This window comes from Haliotis rubra, unplaced genomic scaffold (genome assembly GCF_003918875.1).
Source record: "Haliotis rubra isolate DU_JTF1 unplaced genomic scaffold, ASM391887v1 Scf371, whole genome shotgun sequence".
NCBI lineage: Eukaryota > Metazoa > Mollusca > Gastropoda > Lepetellida > Haliotidae > Haliotis > Haliotis rubra.
In genome coordinates, this window is record NW_025767048.1 from 929,917 (window position 1) to 957,023 (window position 27,107).

General features: G+C 40.3%; 1 protein-coding gene across 1 annotated transcript; it reads left to right on the forward strand.

Annotated features, from left to right (window-relative positions):
- The first annotated feature begins 296 nt into the window (after nucleotides 1-296).
- LOC124285953 lies at nucleotides 297-22,303 on the forward strand. Its single transcript, XM_046722242.1, has 26 exons — nucleotides 297-411; nucleotides 1,012-1,204; nucleotides 1,706-1,819; nucleotides 2,107-2,236; nucleotides 3,617-3,738; nucleotides 4,135-4,332; nucleotides 4,641-4,823; nucleotides 5,347-5,598; nucleotides 5,785-5,982; nucleotides 6,364-6,558; nucleotides 6,939-7,078; nucleotides 8,079-8,379; nucleotides 8,907-9,068; nucleotides 9,768-9,929; nucleotides 10,128-10,335; nucleotides 10,454-10,620; nucleotides 15,042-15,209; nucleotides 15,544-15,774; nucleotides 16,360-16,530; nucleotides 17,067-17,270; nucleotides 17,592-17,852; nucleotides 18,624-18,806; nucleotides 19,639-19,794; nucleotides 20,371-20,388; nucleotides 20,639-20,729; nucleotides 21,947-22,303. The coding sequence occupies exons 1-26, from the start codon at nucleotides 334-336 to the stop codon at nucleotides 22,080-22,082; spliced, it is 4,422 nt and encodes a 1,473-aa protein (XP_046578198.1). The 5' UTR covers nucleotides 297-333; the 3' UTR covers nucleotides 22,083-22,303.
- The last annotated feature ends 4,804 nt before the right edge of the window (nucleotides 22,304-27,107 follow it).

The following is a 27,107-nucleotide window of genomic DNA, read 5'->3' on the forward strand; positions in this document are numbered from 1 at the left end:
GCGATAGAACAAAAAGAGGAGCAGGGACATGATATTTGGAAGTTATTCCGCATTACTGCAAATTTTAACTGTTCGTATTGCACGATAATACAAGGTTTCTATGAGTGAGTGTTTGATTGTTTATGCTAAGAACAGTCAGGTTCCGTCTCTGAGAATAGCTTGGTAAACATGTGACCATAACGAATCATTTGAAACGCTGCCAACTCACCTCTACTGGCTTCTGTGCACAATGACTGACGGCTTGAGACATCCAATCAAGTAACACTACAAGATAGGAAATAAGATTCAACAGCACTTGTGTCACACAGTAACGTTTCGAGGCCGATAACAGAGATGTTTAACAAAGTTTATCCTCTGTTGATGGTATTTGTGCTCTCAAGAGCCGCGCAGAGAGACATTCTAAACTTCAAGGTAAGATAAAAATAAATAAACGTCTGCTCTTTATGTACAATCATGAATACGTACATTTTAACTACAGCTAATGCTCGTAAATTTGTAAATAGTCATACTACAGGTAGATGTATTTGATCAAAGTTAAGATTAAGAGAGTTAATACTGTTAAAATTGACACAGCATTTAAGACATTTTAAGCTTGAATATCTGCTAGATGGTCCATTTCCAGTTGTCATGGCGGCATTTTAAGTCATACATAGGATGATGATATTATGGTATTCTACAGTGACGTGTCACATCTGTAATAATGACGTAGAAAGAGAGAGCGGAGGACTTTTGAATTTTACAATGTCGATAAAGATTATGTGTTAGTATTCCTTTAATTATCGGGCATCCCATACTACAGAATACAGCAAAATCTGGAAACAGGTAATATTGTTCCTCCTTATTGTCATCAGCGTTCAGTTTGAGAAACACTCTTGAGTGCGATTACACATCATTTATAACTGAACACCGTGCCTGATGTTTGCTTCGTGTATAACACAAGCTTCCATACATCTTGTGAGATATCTGATTGTCGAAGGAGATGGGGTGATTTGGTAGCCGACTTTGTTTCAGTCATGCCCGTGGCACCCTGACGTGAATCCTCCCTTGGAGTCTTGCAACTTAAACAACGGTACTGTCGTGTTATCTCACAACAAGACACAGATACTGGAGCCAGGCACTCAGTGTGATGTAGTTTGCCAGACTTCCGGAGAACCAGGAACTGCGACCTGTGTGGATGGAAAATGGGACATAGCATGTCAGAGAGGTAAGAACCAAAGGGTTAAGATTAAATATCCGTTAACGAAATAGTCAGATATATAGAAGCCAACACATGATTACATAGCTTACAATTCATAGACCATACAACGTTAACTTTGTTTTATTTGAGTAAGGGGAACTGATTAGTTGAGCATATACATTGTTTATATGTGCGAGATTGTTAGCAAAGTGTTTTTAATCAGGAACACAATGCACGGTAGACATCAGTACCTGCATGATCATGAGCCTCCAGACTTGTTCGTTACAAAGGAACTTATTGGTTCAAATACCGCTAAGAAGTCAAAGGTATAGGTTTCTAATATCGGTAATACACCTGAGTATATTTGAAACTTGACTGTTTGTTTAGTGGAACAATCACTGGTTTAGATCATGATGTGAGTATAACTGAAAAATTATCTTTACGCCAGTTTGGCAGTTCCTGATTTTTCTCCCGGTGTAGATGCCTCACCATACTGTACATTTTCTAAAGTCTTTTATCGTTGTGTAGGTGTGACAAGCACATTTTTGCAGAAGGAAAACGCGCAGAGAGAGAAACGCTTTCTTGGAATATTCGTAGCGGTAGCAATTGGATGCATGATATTTTGCCACCATCGACCAAGAGGTAACATGTGCCCACTAAATTATAATACATTGTGGATTAGATTCATCACTCCAAATAGAGTTCCCTTGGAGTAATCTCCAGTAATGTGAACAGGACTGATTCATCCGTAACCTTAAACACAACGACATATATTTTCTTATTGTCTTTCAATTTGTAATACCGACAGGTCGATTTATGATGATCTTTAGCTGACATATTATCGTGAAGAGTTTGTGAATGTAAGTCGTGTATAGAAGAAGCAGTACTATCATGAGCCACAGGTAATTCAATATATGTTATGATTGTAGATAACGAAAAGCCACGTTTTAGTTCAGTATTACCTGATCTCTACGTAAAGGCTGACCCAATACAGACCAGCAAACGAGGAGTCACATGGGTGGAGCCGACAGCCCAGGATAACCGGGATGGATCTGTCAGGTAGGTTCCTGTTGTCATGGTAATAGAATGCTGAGTCATCAGAATTGGTGGAGATGTTGAATTATAAACATAATGACATGTGCTGTTAAGTTTAAACAGGGCTCCAGATAATTTTGCCACATCAGAAGTACGTACTCCTTATTTTTTCAATATAGGAGAACTGGAACAAAATCAAGAGTACATTTAGAGTACTGAATGGAATTTAATGGCGTATCAGTAATCTTGTGTTTCGTTTCATATGTGCACCACAACATAGCTACAACATATTTATCAGTATTATTTGATACATCTAATCACTTGTATATTGCAACACTACGCTCTTTCTAATCCTTGCAAACACGACGTGCTGCGTGCTCTGTCGTACAGCGTGCTCTGACAGACGGAAATCTGGAAATCGTGGAAATCTCAAAACGAGGCAGAGCCGCTAGAAAACTTTGGCCGTCTAGTACGGACTTGATATTACATCAATCACATTGTACGTCACAAAAACACGTTTAATTAGCGCAAAAAACACTTAACGGGAGTAACCAGTGAGCCAGATGAATTGTGAATCAACCTCTTCTAACAGGGGCAGTCTGTAACATCCTAGTTAACGACATGCTCCCTAAACCTCGACATAAAATATAGAAATACGATATTTTTAAACTTTAAAATTAAAATTGATTTGTAAATACCATTATGAAACAAGGAATTGGAATTCAGTGTTGTTTGTATGGTCTCTGTTCACTTTCACACGAGAAAATTCGGATCGGCTGAAACGTAGGTCTTTGTCTGAAATGGTTAATTGGACTCATTCATTTCTCTACCGTATCGTGCATACTTTTTCAGTACATACGCCGATACGGCCTTTATCTGGAGCCCTGGTTTAGAATAGCCAGTTTTGATTGTCCGCCTCAAGTAATTTTAGGAGTCCTGCCCATTCTCTGTAGCTCCAGAGCTCGTATTTGGTAAGCTTACACTAACCCATGGATCCATTCCCTGGTTCTACCATAGCAAATTACCTACCCTTGATAATCGGCCAATCAAACCAGGGAAAGGATAAGGGAGGTAACCCTTATCACTTAGAAATAAACAACGCAGGCAGTATTTATTAGCACATCTTTTACAACAAAAGCATTTGTGATGGCTGTCCTGGTCGTGATTTTCAATGTTGAATTTCAAGTTTGTAACTCGCATTCTGATTGGTATGTTAGACCCAATCAAATTAGCAAATGGAAATCAAGGGCGGCTAATTTGTGATTGCGAGAGCCACGAGAATGGATCAGTGGGTGAGAGTAGGTTCATCGAAATGCAAGCAGTGGAGACATAAGGGAAGTACTCTTGACATGCGACACTTGTAAACATAACATATGAATAGACCATCTGTGGTGTTGTCAACAGCGTTCACCGCTACGGTCCTGGTCCAGGGTACACGTTCGTAGAAGGCCCAACACCAGTAAACTACTATGCCAAGGACAGATCAGGAAATGAAAACCGAATGTCATTCATCGTCCACGTACATGGTTAGTAGTTCTGGCCACATTTCTGACTTTTATTTACACATTTCTGATTTCTTTTTACACATTTCCTATTTATTTTACACATTTCTTACTTTACTGGACACATTGCTACTATTTAGACACATTTCTTACTTTGTGGAATACATTTCTTATTGTTTTGGACACATTATTTCTTACTTTTTGGACACACTTCTTGTGGTTTTTATTGGACACATTTCTATTATTTTGGGGGGACACATTTCTTACTATGTTGAGACATACTTCTTACTGGTACGTCAGCTATAAAATGGTTGTCATTTCTCCAATACTTCATTACTCAAGCTCACGTCTATACTGTAAAAAAGTGTACAGAGCCTAACAATATGGATCATTAACAGGTCCTGTATTTCACTTTCTCAGTGATTCGATGCAGCAGTGGTCCAAGCAAGGTGTTCCCCAACGGGTACTACGTGTGTCACCCCAGCGCTGACTTTGTTCAGGGTACACGGTGTATATACGGGTGTTACAGCGGCTATGAGATCCACGGGAGCAGTGTCCGGACTTGCGAACCACAAGGGGACAGCGGCAGATGGTCGGCTCCGGAACCAACTTGTGAAAGTAGGATGAAATAGAAACCATAGTGTGTCTCACAGTCCATGAACCACATTATTTTCCATTCTGCAGCCCTTTCTTTACAACACCTTTTCTGCAGAAATCCTAAGTGAAGCAAGTTTAGATTTGAAGTTGAATGTCAGAGGTTACTGGGGGTCCTTTTCAATTTGATTGGAGTTTCTTTCAAAATAATATATATTCAGAGACTTAGCATTAGTCCATAGAAACCAGAGAGGGATACTATGATTAGTATGTGAAAATGATGATTTTTTGGGGGTACAACTGGCATTACACCATCGTTTTTATCTTTTCAGGAGTAAAATGTACAACTTTAGAACCTGTGGGAAATGTTAAGATCAGTTGTTCTGATCAGATGTTCTTCCAAAGCAAGTGTACATATGAGTGTCTACCCGGATATGACGTCAAGCCAGGCATGACCCGACTGAGAGTGTGCAGTGCTCAGAAAACCTGGCGCGGAACAAATCCAGTGTGCATTGGTAAAGAGAGGCTTATACTATTAACACTCTGTCATACACTTACGTGCAAAAGCAGACAATAATAATAAAATAGATTCATATAGATTCACAATTACATCTCATCGTGATTAAAGGTTTCAGGAATACAATACTTACCTTACATGAAACACAAACACGTAATCACAGAACACGTGAAGATCCGGGTTAGAATTGGTCTTCACCAACCCATGCTTGTAATAGGCATCTAGCGGGATTTGGCGTCAGGCTCGCTGACTTGTTTGACAGATATCATCGTATCACAATTGTCTAGATCGATGCTCATGTTGTTGATCATTGGATTGTCTGGCCCAGACTCGAGTATTTATAGACCGCCGTCATATAGCTGGAATATTGCTGAGTGCGGCGTCAAACAACAAACAAACGTAACCACGTATCAAATCTGACTCTGCACTCAATGTTACGTGAAACAAACGTCACCTCACATGTTTTAGTGATAATATGGCATGGGAGTTACATGATGCTTTATAAAAAGGTCTGCCCACAGACACAGAACCGCCCAGATTCACAGTCTGCCCCAGCTACCAAGTGTTCTTCACTGAGCAAGGGTCAAGCCGCGGCTTCGTTGACTGGAAGGAACCAACCGCAACTGATAACAGTGACAAGGTCACAGTGACCCCAGTAAGCAAACTGTCAAACAATGCGTTCGAGGCAGCAGGTGTATACTCTGTTCTGTACACGGCAACAGACGCTAATGGCAACAAGGGACACCCGTGTAGCTTCAAGGTCGTTATACGAGGTAAGACACAGAATAGGTTTCACAAGCGATATCCATAACAGATATGTATATATTTGATTTGTTATATTTGATATCGGGATGACTTTCCAAATTGAAGATATTCTTATAAATATGACATCAACGTCAAATATTTTTCGATATCAAAACAGATCATATTTATTTTGATTATTTGGTTAAAATGTTCAGAGCTGAAGTGCCCAGCAATACACGCTCATCCTTACATGCGAGTGATCTGTCCAAGTGGTCACGGATACGGCGCACGGTGTAACTTCGCCTGTCAGACTGGGTACAGTCTACTCGGGGGACCAGATAACACAAGGTGCGAGAAACCAGAGAGTGGCGCAAAGTATGTTACGTGGACAAACAGTCAACCAGTCTGCCACTGTGAGTGTTTATTTGGGATACTCACTTTAAATTTGTGACATACAGATTTAGATGAGACAATATGAGTATATTTCAATATGATGTAATTTTGCCTCAGCTCTAGACGATGATAACAACGATAAAACATATGTTATCATCATTCTAACTGATGTATGATACTGACATCAAAACATGGCGACATTATTTCCACTTTACACCTGAATTATAACAGGATATATCAGCCCGTTGCTGATCCTGTTTCATCGACAATATTCGTGTGGATGTAGTTGTACTTATGATTACATCTTACTCATACTACAAAACTATGAGCATAGTTGTTTGCATGTAAATTGACCTGAGGTACGTCAGTAACAGTCTTCCATCTGTGGTGTCTTTCTGAAGTAAATCGAACCTGTCCCCTCCTGACCCCACCCGGTAACGGTGCCCTGGCGTGTGACCTGTGGGAGGGTGGAAACTACTGCCAGATGCAGTGTATGAACGGGACGGATATCTCACCAAGATTTCCCTACAAGAAGCTCTTTGTCTGTGGGCGATCGGGGACGTGGAACTTTGACGGCGGCATTCCTGACTGCGCAAGTATAAAACTGTTTCTTAATCATCCTGGGGCGGTGGGGTAGCCTAGAGGTTCGCTAATCACACCGAAGGCCTGGTTTCGATTCCCAAAACTCAACAGTTCAAACACATGGGTCACTCCCCTCCACCATCAGGGTGATATGCTGTGATATAACTGAAATGGTCTTAAATCAATTCACCCATAACTGAACATGCCTCCCACAGCCTCAAAAGTAAAACCTGGGACCAAATTATTTCTTGGAAGCATTTTCTAGAACATATTATTTCTTTCAATTACGGTTCAGTAAAATGAAATGCGGTGGAAAGATTCTGGTATTTTTGTTGTTGTTCAGTGTTAACATATTTCTTGTAGTATTTTCCAACTGCTACATTCTTTTTGCAAGAGGTCATGCGCGCTGGGTCGACGGAAATGATGATGAACATATATTGCTACTTTAACGGAGAATGTCCAAACCCAGCGACAATGGATGCGATCAGACACAATTTCGTAAATGCTTTGAGAGCGGGCCCCTACAAAGGAAGCGTGTGATAAATCTGATTGTCGAGTAGCGGATGTGCAGGTTTGTACATGATCATATAATACTTCGTGAAGAAAAAGAGTCTTTCTGTTGTTCGCACATGTGACTGAGTCCGTACATTTCTTAGGTTGTAGGGCCTGTAAGTCTCGCGGTACAACACTGGTTCCCGTCTCCGTTTGCGCTCGCCAACTTGCGATATGCTAGACGGGGCCAAACTTACTTTCGGTACCAGATTTCCGGTGACAAGCGTATATTCAAGAACCAGTTCTGGTTCCAAATTGCACTTTACAAATATGGCTTTACTAGATCGGACCGAGTGTACAACCGTGCTTGGTCGTCACAGCTGTTGGCAGTCTTAATAGTTTGCTAATTTGGGGATGGTTAGATCGGACATTTGTTATTCCTGCAAGAATTATTTGTCAGCCATGAGACCATTCGAAAGTATGAAACGTTGTTTTTCACCGGAAGTACTAAGGTCTCGCGAAGTGCTGTTAATCACTTACTGGCCCTATCAGTGTTCTCTAGATAACTCCGATACCGTCAGTTTTTCCCGTTGCCTTGATGGCTTTAGTTCCGTACCAAACATTCAAGTTATTTGTGTGATGGCATGTGGTTGGAGACGGACTGTGTCTTCAGCCTGTTTTCTTAGTTAACTGTCAACTCCTTGTATATATAGATTTGATATTTTCCAGCATTAGATGGCCACTGACTATCACGAGGTTAATCATGAAATAACGTTAGACCGTTTATATTGTATCAGTGATGTTATATTTTGTGATATGTTATGAATAGTGATATTTTGAATTCAGAGTGGCGTATGATGTCAGTAGACAGTATCTAAACTCTACGTTATTGCAAGTTATCAAATTGTAATTCACAGTTCTATTTTACACATACCATCAACAATTACAAAAGAAAATAGTCAATCGTCAAAATATGCTTTGAAATTACTTTTAAAATTGATTTTACTTTAAGTAGTGCAATAAACTGATTCCCAATCCCCAGGTTTCATGTGGTCCTATAACAGTAAAGCGCAGCGTGAACGCTACCCATGGAATGGAATACCGTTTAAAGACAAGCCTCGTATCGCCGTTGGACCCATCACGTTCGGCAGAGGGTCAATTTGAAGGCATCAACACAAACATGCAGCATCTAGTACGAGTTATTGAAGCCGATATACACAGCAACTCGTCCACATTCATACCCGCCTCCATTACATCAGTTCATGAAGCTGGGGTCAAGAGTGGTCAGCTCAGCCTAGATTGTCCGCTGGGTACATTCCCTACATACAGAACATATAGTTGCGGTAAGTGTTAGGTCCAGCATGTCGTTACGTTCAATAAGAGTATGTCATTGTCAATGCTACTTAGGGCTATATTATGATCAATGTGATTGTCTTGCCTTAACACTAGGTTAAAAGTTCAGCTTTACAAAAGCCGTTCAAGGTTGTAAATTTAGCAAGATATTATGCAAATGGGAGTATATCCTGAGGCAAATGTACGTGATGGTATGTCCATTTAAACATACATTAAAGTAGTTGTAACATTTGTTAAGGATTGTTCTTGTCATCTAAGCATTGTTAAGCCTAATAAAGGCATGGGTACGGTTCCACAAGACAACCCAAGCACTACGGCAGCGGTAAGTCCTTGTGAAGGTATTATTCTACCAGACCCTGGTTTACTAAGATTTACTTGTGGGTATAGAATATACATTTCGTCAAAGGTACCTAACCAGATTGTCAAATATGGTGTCAGTTCCAACTATCTGCGTGCGGATTGCATAAGTCGTTTCTACAGTAGCTTATGCTATGTTTTTGCATTGCTTTGTTTCCAGTGGGCTGTGTCCGAGGCAGTTACTACAATGCTGATACGGGTGAATGTACCCAATGTCCAGTAGGTCAATATACAGACAGTTCTGGACACACCAGTTGCACTCCTTGTCCAGCCCACACTACCTCAGTTGAAACAGGAGCATCGTCTAGAGTCCAGTGTGAAGGTAGACACATTCTTACCTTAGATAAGCATAACAACGAGCTAAGACACATAATCACACACTGTGATCTTCAAGACAATGTTCGAATTTGCAAGCAGCCACTGACAGATATACTCATGGGAACGAATAACACCTGAAAGTAAACCTGGAAGAAAATATAGGAACACTTGTACTTTCAGGTGTTCCCTTATTCGTTTCAATGAATATATTTACAACTCTCCTCTATTTTGCTTGCTATTGACCAGCAGAGTTGACAATTCGTTTCAATTTTGAAAGCCATTGACCAGCAGATGTTTACAAAAATCCTCTATGTTGAAACCATTGTCCAGCAGAGTTTACAGTTCTCTTCTACGTTGAATCCATTGTCCAGCAGAGTTTTCAATTCTCTTCTGTGTTGAAACCATTGTCCTGTAGAGTTTTCAATTGTCTTCTGTGTTGAAACCATTGCCCAGAAGAGTTTATAATTCCATTGTCCTGTAGAGTTTTCATTTGTCTTCTGTGTTGAAACCATTGCCCAGCAGAGTTTATAATTCTCTTCCATTGTCCAGTAGAATTTACAATTCTCTTCTATGTTGAAACCATTGTCCAGCAGAGTTTACAATTCTCTTCTATGTTGAAACCATTGTCCAGCAGAGTTTACAATTCTCTTTTATGTTGAAACCATTGTCGAGTAGAGTTTACAATTCTCTTCTATGTTGCCAGCCATGTGTAAGCCAGGCATGTTCTCTGCGACTGGCGTGGTGCCATGCAGTCCATGTGATATCGGCCAGTACCAGGACAGCTGGGGAACCAGGTCTTGTCTGAAATGCCCAGGGGGAAAGACTACACTAACCCAAGAAGCAAAGTCAATTGACAAATGCCATGGTAAAAACAAATTAAGCTTTAGTTTTCTGAATCAATTCTTCACACGTTGTCGTTACTGATTTTGATAAAGAAACGCTATTTGTGTCTTTCATTATGGGATATGACATTTATGAGTTGTTTACCCATAAGATGAAACATTTGAAATGATCGCGTTTCAAGGATGAACCGATACATTCGTATAACTGTGTTTCTGTTTAGAGTTTGATGTTGAGTTTATTCCGAGCGACAACACGACTGCTACTGCACAGACAGCTGTTGGGGGTCAACTGGACCTGCCTAATGTCACACTGGGGCTGTGGTTGAAGATACAAAGTGATGAAGGCTATGTCATCACAGTCACATCAGATGGCACAGAGTTGATGTCAGTACACATGGAAAGCAACCGTCTCAGAACCAGGATTCAAGGGTACATACTCGTCCTGTTAATTAAGAGATACAATTTATATTTAAAGACATTTTGTATTTAATGTTCCTCAATATGAATTTTTTCGTACATTCAACTTCAATTTATTTGCATATTGAAGTGTTACCATTACGTCCGCTGTCTTCCTGCATGATACGATGTGGCACCAGCACATTGTCACCGTCACACATGGCGATGTTGAAACGTACACGGACGGTGTATCTGGAAAGACAACTGGGCATACAGGCATGCTGCCAATCAACGGATCTCTGGTGGTTACTGCTGGAGGTATGTACGAGCAACTGAGCATGATCGTCTGAAATATTCGGAGCGGTGGGGTGGCCTCTGGGTACAATTATATTATTTGTTGTATCCTCTCTTTCTTCTAACAAGATGGAATTTTACTAAGGCCAACTGGCCTTTATTCCAAACCCTATGTTCAGAAAAACTTAAGCCGGACAACTTCAGAAATGTTCCTGACCCCATGGAACTATTTTCAGACGCCCTAAATGCCATCGGAGACAAAACTATTCCTAAGTCCTCTGCAAACCCGCACATACGCAAACCATGGTTTGATACAAACTGCAAACAAGCTAGGAAAAATAGGAAGAAGGCGGAAAAATATTTCCGACAACATCCTACAGTGCATAACCTGAATGCTGTTAAAATGACAAATGCCAGGGCAAAACGTACCTTCAAACAAACTAAACGCCGCTCATGGAGGAAATATGTGTCAAAAATCAACTCCCGCACACCCATGTCCAAGGTGTGGAACATGATTCAAAAGATCAAGGGCAAAGGGTCAAAATCAGGAGTCCACCACCTGAAAGATGGTGACTCCCTTCTAACAAATAAATCAGAAATTGCAAACAAACTCGGCGAAACTTTGGCAAACCACTCCTCCTCATCAAATTATAACCCTCAGTTCCAGAAATATCAAACCCAACAAGAAAAGAAACCAGTCAATTTTCACTCTGATAATGGGGAGGATTACAACGAAACGTTTTCCCTCCATGAATTACGTACTGCCCTAGGACAGGCTCACGACACTGCGGCAGGAGCTGATGAAATCCATTATCAGCTTCTGAAACACCTCCCTGACATAGGCTTGGAAACACTCCTAAATATATTTGATGACACTTGGACATCCGGACACTTCCCCCCTTCGTGGCACAATGCCATCATCATCCCTATAGCAAAACCCGGTCGCGATCATACTGATCCCTCAAACTACCGTCCTATATCACTAACTAGCTGCGTTTGCAAAACCATGGAGCGCATGGTCAACAATCGATTAATCTGGTACCTGGAGACCAATAACCTCCTCAGTGACCTCCAATGTGGTTTCCGAAAAAACCGAAGTACCATTGACCATCTGGTGCGTCTGGAATCATTTATCAAAAACTCCATTGTCAACAAACAACATGCAGTATCTATCTTTTTCGACTTAGAAAAAAGCATATGATACAACATGGAAACATGGTATCCTAAAAGATTTACACGAGTTTGGATTGAGGGGTAGATTACCCCAATTCATATCTCGGTTTTAAATAACAGACAATTTCAAGTTCGGGTGGGTTCCACACTGTCTGACTATTTCCACCAAGATCAGGGCGTCCCCAAGGCAGCATCCTGTCTGTCACACTTTTAGCATCAAAATTAACAGCCTCACTAACGTCCTGAACAGTTGCGTTGATGGGTCCCTTTTCGTGGATGACTTCAATATCTCATGTCGTGGTAAGAACATGCATGCAATAGAAAGGCAGCTACAACTCTGCCTTAACAAAATCCAAAATGGGCCAATGAAAATGGTTTTAAGTTTTCAAAATCCAAAACAAATTGTATTCACTTTTGTCGTAAATACAAACCACACAAGGATCAGACCTAACTTTAGATGGTACTCCCATCAAGGTAGTAGAAGAGGCCAAATTCCTTGGACTCATATTCGACCGCCACCTGACATTCTTACCACACATAAAATATTTGAAAACAAAGTGCTTGAAGGCTCTAGACTTGCTAAAAGTAGTTTCAAATACAGAGTGGGGAGGGATCAGACCACCCTCCTTCACTTGTACAGATCATTAGTTCGCAGTAAACTAGATTATGGCTCCATTGTCTACGGTGGAGCCTGCAAAAGCTAATTTAGAAAAATTAGACTCTATCCACCACCAAGGACTGAGGCTCTGCCTGGGAGCTTTTAGGACCTCTCCGGTAGACAGTCTATATGCAGAGGCCAATGAACCTTCCTTGAACAACGCCGCATTAAACTCTCACTGCAGTATATCACTAAATTACGTTCAAATGGAGTCAATCCAGCATACAATTGTGTTTTCAACCCTCTCTATGAAAACTTATTTCCTAAACTGCCAAGCCTGGTTCCACCACTTGGAATCAGGATCAAACCACACATAACTGCAGCTAAAATTGATCTCGACATCATTGCACCATACCGACTTCTATCCTCACCACCATGGCAAATGGGTGAAACCACAGGTCGATCTTACCCTCACCAAACTCAAAAGTCGGAAACAAATCCCTGGTGTTCCAACAGGAATACAACCAGTTACGTTCTAAGTATAACACTCACAGATCCATTTTCACAGACGGATCAAGGACGATGGCCAAGTTGCCAGCGCTACAGTCATTGGAGCCAAGACTGTCTCCTCTAGGATCCCCGACAACAGTTCCATTTTCACCGCTGAAGCCAAAGCTATCTTCTCAGCTTTGACCTACATTCAACAGCAAAATCAGTCCAAAACTTCATCGTATTTACAGATTCATTATCCTGCCTTCAAGCACTTCTAAATGTGACTTCAAGTCACCCAATCATCCTGGACATATTAGAACTGTACAACGACCTTTCTACTGGCCAATATGACATCATCCTCTGCTGGTTGCCGGGTCACGTCGGCATAGCAGGTAACACTAAGGCCGATGCTGCAGCAAAAGCAGCTCTCGAAAAGCCCTATCTCCACTGCTAATCCCATACAGTGACTTCAAACCCACTATCAAAGCTATACTCGGGACCTGATGCAAAAGGTGGGACACTCAAGTAGGAAGAAACAAACTCCATGAATTGAAGCCAACAATCGGTTATACCTACTTGGGTTGTCAGTCAAGACGCGATGAGGTAATTTTACGACGATGTCGTATTGGCCTGATCGATTTACACATGACTATCTGCTGAAAACGGATGGAGATGGACCCCCATGTGTGTCTCTTGCGATGAGGTGTTCACCGTCAAGCATATCCTGCTTGAATGCGTGGACTTATCGCCTGCAAAGGGACTCACATTATGATGCAACAAACCTAAAAGATCTGTTCTCACGCGTGAGCGCCCATCTGATACTGAACTACCTGAGGGAAGTTGATCTGTATCATAAATTGTAACTGTGAAATGTAACAACCATAAATTGTAACTATGAAATGTAACAATCCGCCTGCTTTTAAATTTGATGCTATGACTTTTTCTGCTTTTGAATGACAATGTAATCAATAAATGTCTTTGAAATAAAACTCATTCCGAGTATGTACTTACAATATTTACTAATGCAAACTATGCTGGAAAAATGCTGATGTGACGTCACTCAACTCAACTCCTCTCTTTCTGATTACAAGGGTCCCTCTGACAGGGCATGTAAGACCACGTCTTTAAAAGCATATGTAATATCACCTTATTTTTAATCATAGAACATATGTTCATTTAAATTAATGGCTGTAATTGTCCAAATTGCCAACAACTGAAGGGGTGATGTAACGTGCAAACACCTAGTTGCGGGTACAGCAGAGTGCAGTGGACTTGGACAAAGTACTGTGACTATGTGTCCCAGTTCATCCAGCTGTGAATGGGCACCTCGCTAGGATTAGAAAGCCACAATAACTCGGTGCGCCTAGTGGCTGCAAGAGTTGTATACTCCCCAGGGAGTTGAGATTGATAATACGATGTGCCATTGATATTGACATCCAATGATCGAGGGAAGATATATCAGCGCCTTGAGCAAGCACTAGTTGCCTGGATATGTGCGCTATATAAATATCCTATAATACAAAATAAGTAATCCAGCTAGGGTATATGCAGGAAGCAAAAGTACTGTACGTCCCCATGGTCCCTAGTGTGGTGATCTACCATCAGCTGTTGGAGATCTATAGCCAGTTATTTTAGATTTAATTGTCCAAAAATAGTATTTGTTTGAACGTAACATACTAGTTTTGATTTAACTGCAATAGGCGTTTTACTGTCGTTTGACGACAATTTTTTATCAAATACATACGCTCGTATATTCTTTATCAACGTCGAAATTGTTTTCGTCACAATATGGCTGAAACATTGCCGATGTGACATTAAATAATAACTCACTCACACACTCTGATTACAAGGGGGCACTGGGGTAGCCTAATAGTTAAAGCGTTCGCTCGTCGAGCAACAGACCCGGGTTCGTATGGGTTCGACACATGGGTCCAATGAATGAAGCCCGTTTCTGGTGTACCCCGCCATGATATTGCTGAAACATTGCTGAAAGCGACGTAAAACTAAACTCTCATTCACTATGAAATATTCAATCAAATATAATCACAGAACTGAAACTTTGTTTGAAACGTTTGTCACTTGTTGTAGTGAATCACAGTCCCGGTATACACAAACTCATGGCGTCAAAAAATGACTCCGTAAGGATATTTCAAATACGTTGGGAATATACGTTCATTTGCAGGGGAAGGGTTCGCCGGAATCATCTCACAGGTGAACATATGGTCCGGTATTCACGCCTCTATGTCTCGAAGATGTTTCAGCGATGATCACGGAGACTTGTTTTCGTGGCAGACCTTTGCCAAAGCTGATTTAGTAGACAGTTTCGTACAGATGCCAAGCGAGTGTGATGGTAAGCTGGGTTTTTTTCAGAAGTAAAGATTTACATTAAAAAGATTGAAAGCTTTTTCCTACATTCAATTCTTAATCCCAAACCGATGGATCTCATTATTCTGATATTTTTAGGTCAAGGGTGTGCCAATATGTAGTTGTTCAGAAAAGCTTGTAGTGGTAACTTCAAAAAGGGTTTCTGTGGTGAGTATATCGTTCACGTGTTACACCAGATCCGCCACGTCTTGTAAGCTATTGATTGCCTCCTTTAAGTACTAAGTCATACAAATGCTTACATTTAAAGGCAAACATAAGACCTAATGCTCAACAGGAGATTGTAAAAATCTGCTCTTCAGACACTGACGCCTGCAGCTCTGATCCCTGTTTCCATGGCGACTGTACGGATCAGCTAGGAGGGTATAGGTGCACGTGTAGCGGTGGCTTCACCGGATCGAACTGTGACGTCAACATCGACGATTGTGGCGGTAATGTGTGCGCAAACAACGGTACATGCGTGGACGGCGTCGAGAGCTACACGTGTTTGTGTACGTCGGAATATACGGGCGACTACTGTGACGACGCTCTTGGTAAGAATTATTGCTTGCCAAATACAGATAGCTGTTTTCTACCAGCCTGTCTGGAAGCCCTTGCAGTTGCATTAACTGGCGTGATGAACAAAACATACATTAAATATATAACGTCATCAGACTGTGCCAGACTGTGGTCAGCCGGACCGAGACATTTGGTGATAGGTCTTTTCAGTTTGTCGGCCCAACTTTGTGGAACAAATTACCCCTCTCTCTTCGACCAGTAGAGACGTTCAGCACATTCAAATCCAGATTAAAGACTCATTTGTTCAGCATTGCATACGGAGCTCAGCAGCGCTTTTGAGCAGTCTTCTGACGATTGGATATAAGCGCTGTAAGAATACATAGTCTTGACTATCAATGACCAGTGAAAATGATGACATCAGGTGTTCGCAAAAAGAGCAAGCATGTCCTGTTCTGCCGGTAGCATTACAATAACGTTAACAGTACGATACCAGATCGATTGTCGAATTAGGTGTACCACAGTGCAAGGAAGATGGTCGATGGGTCTTCTTGCTGTTGTACACGAAAGGTAACGAAGACGCATTCACACATGTATATGGACATATTTCTTTTGTTGTGCAGTGCACGGTGGATGGGGAAGCTGGGGCAACTGGAGCAGATGCAGTGAAGAATGTGATGGAGGGGTCAGAAATCGTACACGGCGCTGTGACAATCCACAACCTCAGAATGGGGGCAGGGACTGTGACGGGGGCGACGACGATTTTGGAGATTGTAACACACAGACGTGTCCAGGTAGGTGCAACATGATTGCTACGTTAGTTTGATGCAAAAACACTTCAATGCAATCACTGAATGCGAAACTGAAATTAATAAAGAATTGTATTATTTATTATCTCATCTTTTGCGATCACACACGTGAAGATCCGGGTTAGAATTCGTCCTCAGCAACCCATGCTTGTCGCAACAGGCGACTAAACGGGATCGGGTGGTCAGGTTCGCTGACTTGTTTGACACATGTCATCGGTTCCCAATTGCGTTGATCGATGTTCATCATGATGTTGATCACTGGATTGTCTGGTCCAGAATATTGGAATATTTTTTACTGTGGCGTAAAATGAAAAAACTTCCTCCAATCACGTGATTACATAATAATCAGATATAACAATGTTATATATTTCAGACAGTGGGAACAAATATTTAATGAATATACAACTTGACATGAACGTAGTTGGTCTTAAAGCAGGAGGCGTGCAGATGATATATTCCTTCCGCGAGAAGAGCGTCATATAATATTAAAATGTTTATGAAACTGATTATGTTATCGTTAGTCTGCTCCGATGTTGTTCCGCCGATGAATGGAACTTTTGACTGCGACACGAAAGGGAGGATGATGTTCTGCAACGTGAGTTGCGACGAAGGCTACAGCTTCGACATCCCCCCGCTGGACATGTACGAGTGCGGTGATGAAACCGGATATGTCTGGAACTTCAAAACTGAAGATAACCCATACCACAGACTACCGAACTGCATGGGCAAGATACATCTTAATTTAATCATGTGATACAAACAGTACTATTGCTGTTGGTACACATTTATGTGTATGTTCTCCCCGTCAATATGTTTCTGTAGCGTTTAAAATCTGAAAACAAATCATACCTTTTTGCGCTCTTTGTGTACTTTACTTTCGATGCTACTCATGCTCACTCCAAACCCTAAAAAGACTTTAAAATGGAAGTACATGTAAATGATATAATATACATAAGTCCGCTTAGAATTATATGTCCACAAATTACATAAAATTGTTCACCATTTATAGAACAGAATCTCTAATCATACACCTCCCACGTTTGTAGAAATCCACCCAGCAGATGCACTAGACGTTCACTACACAGCCGAGTATACGGATCTGATTTGTGAAGCCGACAATGTGGACGAGACAAGAGACAAAGTTAAAGAGGTCGTCCAAGCAGAAATACCCTCCATCCCCTGTATAATAGAAAAACGTTGCCAGGTGACCAGTGTTGTTATTGACAACTGTGAGGGGGGACAACGTAAGAAGCGTTCGACGTCCCCCACCGGGTTTACAGTGACGTTCGGAAACAGCCCTGCAACTGGTGTGTACGGATAACGGATATAGTCACTGTGTTATTTGTCATCTCCAGATGATTCCTTCTTCACGATGCAAGGAAGTTAACTGATTGTAAGAGTGCAGTTTCCACCCATGCTGAGCTATGCTCGAATAATGGAGCTGGGTATAGACTGGACTAACGGATCCTACATATACCAATCAGAATCTCGAAACAAAATCGGCATCCGGTTCATAAACAACATGACGACTGGAGACTTTGGTCAGTTAACTTCCTTGACTCGGGGATATGGATTATTCTTGTTTCTGATTCATCATATTAACCTTTGTAAAAACTATTAGTCAAATATGAATGCCTGCATTGAAAAATGGAATGTTACTTTAGTTATCTACTCTGTGGAAATCTTGTGTGTTTCTTACATTTGTGACTTAAATCAAGTTTAATCGAGTTAAATCTAATCCGCTATCATAGTTTCTTCAAACGGTCTTGACCCATAACGAGAAGAAGGATTACATAGCCACAAACACACAAAACTAATGGCAGTATTGTGCGTTTCAGAAATTACCTGTTTCATCCTTTCAAAGATCACTCCATACATCCAGGTTTCGAATCTCGATTTGTATTTCTTATCATTTAGACAGCTGAAGCGTTTCAGGACAATTTTTCAAAATGTTGTCCAAATTATGTTTATTCGGACGAAAGCAAAACTACAATACAGATGCACCTACAAACTTCTTATCCAACCCACATTTCGGCATATGTCGACTGGGTAAAAAGATGTATGAATTGTCTCTTTAGTTGGTCTGATAGTCAGTCTGAAAGATGTGGAGAGTGCAGTGATACACATGAACACCTCTAGCCTCAGCGGAGTCTTCACTGTCAACATCGGAGGCAGCAGCTTCTACTTGAATCAGCACTCAACCTCGATCACAGGAGATGTCACGTGTCCTGATACTCTCACCAGGGTTGATGCCTTCTGCAGTAGGTAGTTGCCTACGATTGTAGGTCTTTATATATGGCAATAAAACAATCTCCATAGTCATAAGAAATTTCTGCTAAAATCAGAGTCCATTCTCCTGTTCCGATTATTCCATAACTATATGTTTTGGAGGATAATTAGGAGATAAACATACTGTGTTGGAAAATCAGGGGTATACGAAAACGAAATTATAACAGCTCTACATTTGATTTAAAACCGAACGTATCGTGATTTTTTAAATAAAACATTTAGAGCTATTCTAATTTTCATATTTCATTGGCATTATACAATCCACGAAAGACTCTCAAACAGTGAGCCTACCATGTATTCGAGAAAGGGTGTGCGTCCTCATGAGTGTAAATGGTTCAAGTCAAAATACTGAATTGACAAAGACATCGTTTGTGTGTTTGATACGTCAAATTTGGAAATGCTCTCGCATATTCCTACCGTAAAACGTTTAAAGAACTTCATAAAAGCCTTGGATGCTGAACCAATGATCACAAGAGTCGTATGACGTCTTCTAAAATCTCTGTTGAAAGGGTTCGATTGTGATGTTAAATGTACACACCGAGGGCTGAAGCTATTTGAATATTACTCGACTTACCAGGAAAGATGACTGCCGAAAAGTTGAAGTCACTCCTCTTGTCATAAGGTCTTGATATTATATTCTCAATCTGAATCTTCATGCATAGATCGAAATTTGGACAGATTCTCACACATGATCAACCATCATGACAATAGCTAGATCACAGCTGACAAGGGCATAAGACTGCATTCATTTCGATCGTATATATATCCTGTCACATGTTTGATGTTTGACGTACGTGTGAACAGTTCCCTGTGGATCCGGCACTTACCTACTGAACGGACTCTGTGAAACATGTGACAAGGGACGATACCAGAATGAAGCCGGACAGACATATTGTAAGGCCTGTACTTCCGGGAAGACAACTCTTGGGCGTGGTGCTGTTGACATCAACGAGTGCAGCGGTACATGCCCTATCTTATACGTCACTATAATATAACGATTATAGTAAAGCCGAATTGTGGCCAACAGCGTATTAATAGCATGAGGTTTGGTGTCCTATATTGTTTTACCGAAAATATCAGAATATGAGTTCAATCCTTGATTTGATTTGATTAAATCATATTTATTCACAAGAAGTGAACGGGGTTAGGATACAAATTCTTTCAAATTAGATTACCCGCTGACTAAAACTTACATACTTTACTATTACAGTAAATATACATATAACATTGGGTTTTTTCCTATACTGATACAGAACTTGTTTCCTATTCATATACATTTGTAATTTCATTTACTGAATAATGTTGTTGCTTCAGAATGAAGTGATTTGTTCTTCTAAAACTCATGGTTATAATATTTGCCATCTGTCTTGATTTCCGAAATGACTTTTTTGCAATAAATTTCCGCACAATCTCTTTTGTAGGGAAAGAAATAGTTGCCAACCAACTTATTATGAACATGATGGATGGTGTTTCTTTACAGTACAATTATATAGCCTAAAACATTAATTATCGTAAATATTATATTGTATATTTCAGTTGATGTGAAACACTCAGGTAGGTATCGATAAATATTGTTTCCCTTGTTAGATCATACATATAAAATATATTCACACATATTTCGTTGAGAATATTGATTTTTATAACAAACATGAACAGGTTATATGATGAATAGCTTAAGCTTTATCGTCGTTATTAATTTCCAATTCAACATTATTACCATTATGCAATTAACATGATCTGCCGCAAACATGACATGTACACGCACAGTGTTTAATCGGTTAATCTTCCTTATATACGGTTCCAGACTGGAACGTTCCTGTAGTTGCCATTGCCTGTTCCGTGTCTGCATGCTGTCTTCTCACAGCCATCGTCATTGCCGTTCTATATAAGAAATGGTGAGACAGATATATGATCTGCTGTATTAAAGTGATAGTTGTTACATGCCGAGACATCATCTCGTCTTCAGAGATGCCAACCCCATTTTGGGCCTAAGTGTAATACTGGAGGTCAAAAAGTGTAATTTGGACCCAAAAAGTGTAATACTTAAAACACTTACATATTGAAAGGTGATAACATTATAAAAATTACTTTTAAAAAGGTTTATTCACATGAATAGGAAAGATTCTAGACAGAAATACAGGTGACCAATCCTTATGCAGTTCCATACATCAAAAATTGTTGGTCAGGTGACACAAAATACTTTAATTCCTTACAAGTTAGTTTGAATCAGTGCAATGCTAAGAGTAAGCGATTCCTATCGGTATAAGGCCATTTCTGAACCCCTGCACTAGTGCGTTACGAAAAATATTCCCTGTGAAATTGTATCCACTTTATTGATTTTCGCAAAACGGGTACAAAAGCGTAATTTTCACAGATTAAGTGTAATGGCGTAATTTAATGGTCGAAATCTTAATAATTACGCCCAAAGCGTAAGGGTTGGCATCTCTGCGTTTTTCATCGACAATATATGAGGAACATCCGCTTTTTTTGGAATGGGTATGCCAGCGTGTTGATTGGTTCATGTTACCTGAATTGTTGCACATGGTCGAGGGTCAAAACAAAGGTTGCACACCAACTGAATGGGTTGCGTGGCCAATGCTCAACAAGCTTTGCTCCTGATATTTACGAGTGCTTCGCTCCTGTCTCACGTTAAAACACGCTTTATACATGAGATTGCTAAACATTACACGAGGTATATATTCGGCCATGACTAAATGGTTTCCCTAAAGAGCAAGCCCATGGTCGGAGTAGTGTGAATTTTGAATTTTCGGAAAGAAAACTTCAAATTTCATCCTTATTTTGTATATTCATTAAAACAGCATATTGAATTTTGTAAAATCCTTTGTCAGAAACTGGCCACAGTGCATAGATTTCCTGGTTTCCATCATAAATTTGTGACTGTTCTTTTCAAAGGTTTTGTCCCAGCTATTCTGATAAATTGTAGTAGTAGTAGTAGTAGTAGTAGTAGTAGTAGTAGTAGTAGTAGTAGTAGTAGTAGTAGTAGTAGTAGTAGTTGTTGTTGTTAGGTAGTATATGACCATGTACCTGTGGCATAAATAAAGCATGTAGACTTTAACGAACTTGGTGGTAGTCACATCCTTTTGTGTTCCAGGTGGAAGCGCTACAGAAAAGTGCAGACTCTTCAGAAAGAACTGGAGACGATACATCGGCAACAACCGTATGTCTTGCCAAGTAACACGCACTTCAGACCCAAAACCGCCCTGACCCTTCACGATGGAGAGATGTAAAGAAGATACATTGGTCCACAAGTTGTGACATCAGTGGATAAGGGAATAGCAGGGTACAACGTGTGAAGACCGTTTCTGATGATCCAGCTGTTATTTCCACTGAAATATATCTGTGTGAGTGAGTGAGTTCAGTTTTACGCCGCACACAACTATCAATATTCCAGCTATGTGGCTGCGGTCTGTAAATAATCGAGTCTGGACCAGACAATCCAGTGATCAACAGCGTGAGCATCGATCTGCGCAAATGAGAACCGATGACATATGTCAACCAAGTCAGCGAGCCTGACCACCCGATCCCGTTAGTCGCCTCTTACGACAAGCATGGGTTATTTAAGACCAATATTCTAACCCGGACCTTCACGGGTTGAAATATTTCTGAAGTATAAACATATTATAATATATAATTTATATTCTTTGTTGACGTACTTATAGTAACTGTTATGGTCGAAGTTTCCAATACAACTGTCACTACTAAAATATCGACTGACTGCGAGAGAGCATTTTGGATTAGTGTGTTTATGTACAGATGCTATGATGTAGACTTCTTATCAAGCAAGACAATGTGCGCTGAATGAAAACAAATTTAATAAAAACATCGATTTTTCAGACAATAGTTTAGACACCATCAATCATTAGGCTTGACCACCTGATCCATGTCACCTGTTTATACGAACTAAGTTTATTTGTGTCAAAATCGTTATGAAAAATCACATACAAATTACTGAAATTATGTCTTGGTTATATCCTATATTTCATCCTTTATTGTCACATGTGGGATAGCTCACGCTATGCGAGTTCCACAGCATGAGATGCATTTAAAATATTGTGTTTCCATGGGTGTTTAAAAGATGCATAGAGGAAGAAGGCTTTTGTCCCATTAACACAAACACTAATCCACATACTTACACACAACCTGGCGGTGTGTAATATGTCCCGTGGTCTCATATAACATGTTAAGTATATATTCTATAATAACCTATAATAAACCCGTGAAGATTGCTCTTCAGCAACCCTTGCTTGTCGTAAGAGGCGACAAACGGAATCGGCCGCTGACTTGTTTGACACATATCGTAGCCCAGTTGCGTAGATCGATGCTCATGTTGTTGATCACTGGATTGTCTGGTCCAGACTCGAATATTTACGGACAGCTGTCATGTGTGCCGTTAAACAAACAGAACCTATTGTACAAATGGATTATCTTGCTTATTGCTGCTCCAATAATGCTAAAAGCACATGGTACAATATCCAAGCCTAGTTGAATTTTTCTTGATCACTGTCTATAAAAGCTGTCCTTTTCTATTTTACGAGTAATGTAGTTCATTTTCTGTATAAATGTAGTGAAAACTTTTGCATTTTGATATTTGCATTTGTAAATAGAAAAATTGTCAAAAATGAAAATGAAATAAAAACCTTTGTCTGTTGTCAGGTTTTGTTTAACACTAAATAGTATAAATCCAGTACTTTAGTTTCACATTGCACACACGATCACACTGGTTTAAGCCCCAAGGTTCTTAATTACATCTCTTTCCCACAAGAAATGAACGATGTTTGTGTTTTTTAATCTGACAAGAGAAACAAAGATCATTCTTACCATTTTGCCCGTGTCAATGTCAGCTGTTGATGATGTGTTAATACTGATCATGAAGAGCATGTTGCAGTTCTAAACACTCAGTCTGTTTCTGTGGTATGTAACAATGAGCTTCACTCTTGACAAAACCCTCTCCACTTCTGATGTAGACAAGATGACAACAGCATAGACACTCTGCAGCTTGACTATGCATGGATACAGGTTGCCCAGTTGTGGCTTCAGGCTTGTCAGTGTTTTGAGCATGGCTGCGGGTGAGCTATCGTGAGAGAAGAGTCGTACACTTGATTCTGCTCAAGAAGACTTTGGTCTGCATCCTACTGGAATTGTTCTGCAAGTTCTGACACCTGTAAAGATATAACATACAAATAGCTACTTGGAATATTTTCAACAACGACGTCATACTTAAATATATATGTTTATAAAATATTGATTACAGATAGATAGGTAGGTAGATAGATATAAATCTACCATAAAATGGTTTATTATGAATCAGTTTTCAGGCCCTCTAGCTAGCAATAATTTTAAATCAGTGTTTAAAACATAATGCAACAATATCATGCATTACAAGCACACCACAGCATCTTCATGAATTGTAAGAAAAGAGGAATCCCTATCTTTCCTCAGGTCAAGGGATGTCAGACTTGTGAGGACTGGTGTGACTTGCAGTCTGTCCCCTAAGTTCGCCATCAGCTGGTCCAGGAAGGTATCCACGGAAGGCTGTACATTATCTGACTGCTCTTTGCCATCTCTTGACCATACTGAGCAGCAAGCTGTCGAACCTTGGAGAGACATGGTCCTGGCTTCTTCTTCATTCTCTTCTGGTGCGAAGTTGTGGTTCAACAACACGCAAGCCAAATCTCTCCTTTCAAACAACTTTGTCAGGAAGCCAACATTGAACAGACATAGCCAGAGGAGTAGTTTGTTATATGACTTTAGCTGTTTAGCAGTTACACTAAGCTTGTCATCAACCCTCTTGTCATTGCCCATGCCAGCTGTATTTTCCAGATCTACAAGAACTGCTGGGTAGCACTGCCTTACTGCATGTACTGCTCTTTTCATGACTCAGCCATCTGGTATGCACTGCCTTCTTGATTGTGATGTGATTTCCTGATTCAGAGCCTTCCATTTCTTTCATCAAAATCTACATTTTCTCAAGGCGTTTAGATCTAACCGCGCCGTAGGGGTAACATTTAAATAGGCCCATCAGTTGTGTCCGCAGTTCCGTTTGGGATTTCCTGATTGCAAAGATAAGTTAGCTTGGACTCCGCATCCTCAACATAACGTCCAACAAAAGTAAGATGTTTCCTCGGTGAAACGTCTGTTTACTTATCAAACATGAATCCAATGATCTGCTTTCCTTTACTTCTTATCCAATTCTTCTGCTACTTCAGTTTGGCATTCCAGAAACTCTTGTAATGTCCTATGATCCTTGAAAGATGTATTCTTAACAGAGTAAATATTGGCAATGTTAGGAGCCCCATGCTGAATGCATAAATCAAGTATTGGTTCAAAGAGTGTGGTATGGAGCAAGTTATGCTTTATAAGAAAATACAGAACCTTCCGTGACATCATTATCATGCCCAGAAGGGTTCCTGAAAGAATTCTCAATGGAAACTGCTTCGTCCTTCTCATGTAATATTGATGCATCGGAGAGTTTTTGTGCAATGATACCTTATCACGTCTAATGGTCTGACAACTCTCCTTATTCCATACCATGAATCCAACTTCTCCCTTTCGTGTTCCACTTTTGACACAGAGAATAAAATATCATGCCTTCATTCTGGACGTCTTCATATTTCAACCAGGTCCGGTCGTGTTGCCACTTGGATTCAAATGTCCCTTTGTTCCCTGCATCTTCTTTTCTATTTATTTTAAAAGCAGTCTGTACTGTTTTCTTTCATTGCAGGTGTTTCAGAATCAGTTGTTGTATGGTTCATACGATAGTACTTCTGATTCCTCCAGTTTAGTTACTTAAGTATTATGTTTACAGCAGTGTATATCTGGCAGATATATCCGCAAAAGATCATAGTCTTAATACATTAGTCAAATGAGGACTGGTTACGATCAAGTAAAAATTCAATATCGTCAGCATACTATATCAATACATACTCAAGATTATCTACTTAATTACCTCTCATGTTCTTTATTGAATCATACTTGCTAGCACCTCGGCACACAGGATGAATATGTAAAGTGATAAGGGGTTCTTTGTCGGCAGCCACGCAACTTTATACATTTGTATGGAACATGGACTTAATGAACATTTTATTCTTAATTTTCAGCATGTTCAAGTTTGCTAAAATATTTATTCATAATATGCCAACAGGGACAACAATAGCAATCTTTTAAATTATATATATTATTACTGAGACGTACATTTGTCGGGCGAAACGCTATGTTATTATAGTTTGAAACACACGTAAAATACTTATTTCTACGTTACTTCTTGAAGTTGCTGCATTAATTCAAATTGACACAGTGTGTGTGTGTGTGTGTGTGTGTGTGTGTGTGTGTGTGTGTGTGTGTGTGTGTGTGTGTGTGTGTGTGTGTGTGTGTGTGTGTGTGTGTGTGTGTGTGTGTGTGTGTGTGTGTGTGTGTGTGTGTGTGCGTACGCGCGTGCGCAATATATTCATCAGCCTCCATTTAGGGCGTATGTGAAGCTCATGCATAATATACACGTGGGTTTTTCTGTACAATATACACGTGAGGTTTCCTGTACAATATACACGCGAGGTTTCCTGTACGAGGTCCGGGTTAGAATTGATCTTCAGTAGCCCATGCTTGTGGTAAGAGGCGACTAACGGGATCGTATATCGATGCTCACGCTGTCGATCACTAGATTGTCTGGTTCAGACTCGATTAATTACAGACTGCCGCTATATAGCTGGAATATTGCTGAGTGCGGCGTTAAACAAAACTCACTCACTCAATATCCTGAAAAATATATATACGCGAGCTTTATATATAAGTGAGATTTCTTGTACAACACATGCGTGAGTTTTCCTGTACAATAAATATACATGTCAGTTTTCCTGTACAATGTATACGTGAGCTCTTCTATACAATGTATGGTCGAGCTCTTCGAAACAATAAGCACATATGCTCTACCATATGAAACATAGACGTGAGCTTTCCTATGCAGCACATACGTGTGCTCTCCTGTACAATATATACATATGAATTTTCCTGTGCAATGTGTAAGTCAGCTGTCATACACAATATGTACGTCAGCTCTAGAAATTAATGTATTGTAATTACTCTCTTTCGGCAAATCGGGCGGTGTGGTAGCCTTAGTTGTTAAAGTGTTGGCTCGTCACGCCGAAGACCCGGTGTAACAGGCCAGAGTATACCCCTGTCCCAGACTATACCCGGGGTTAAACTAGGCTAGCCCAGACTATACCCCAGGTATAATCTGGGCTAGCCTAGTTTATACCCCG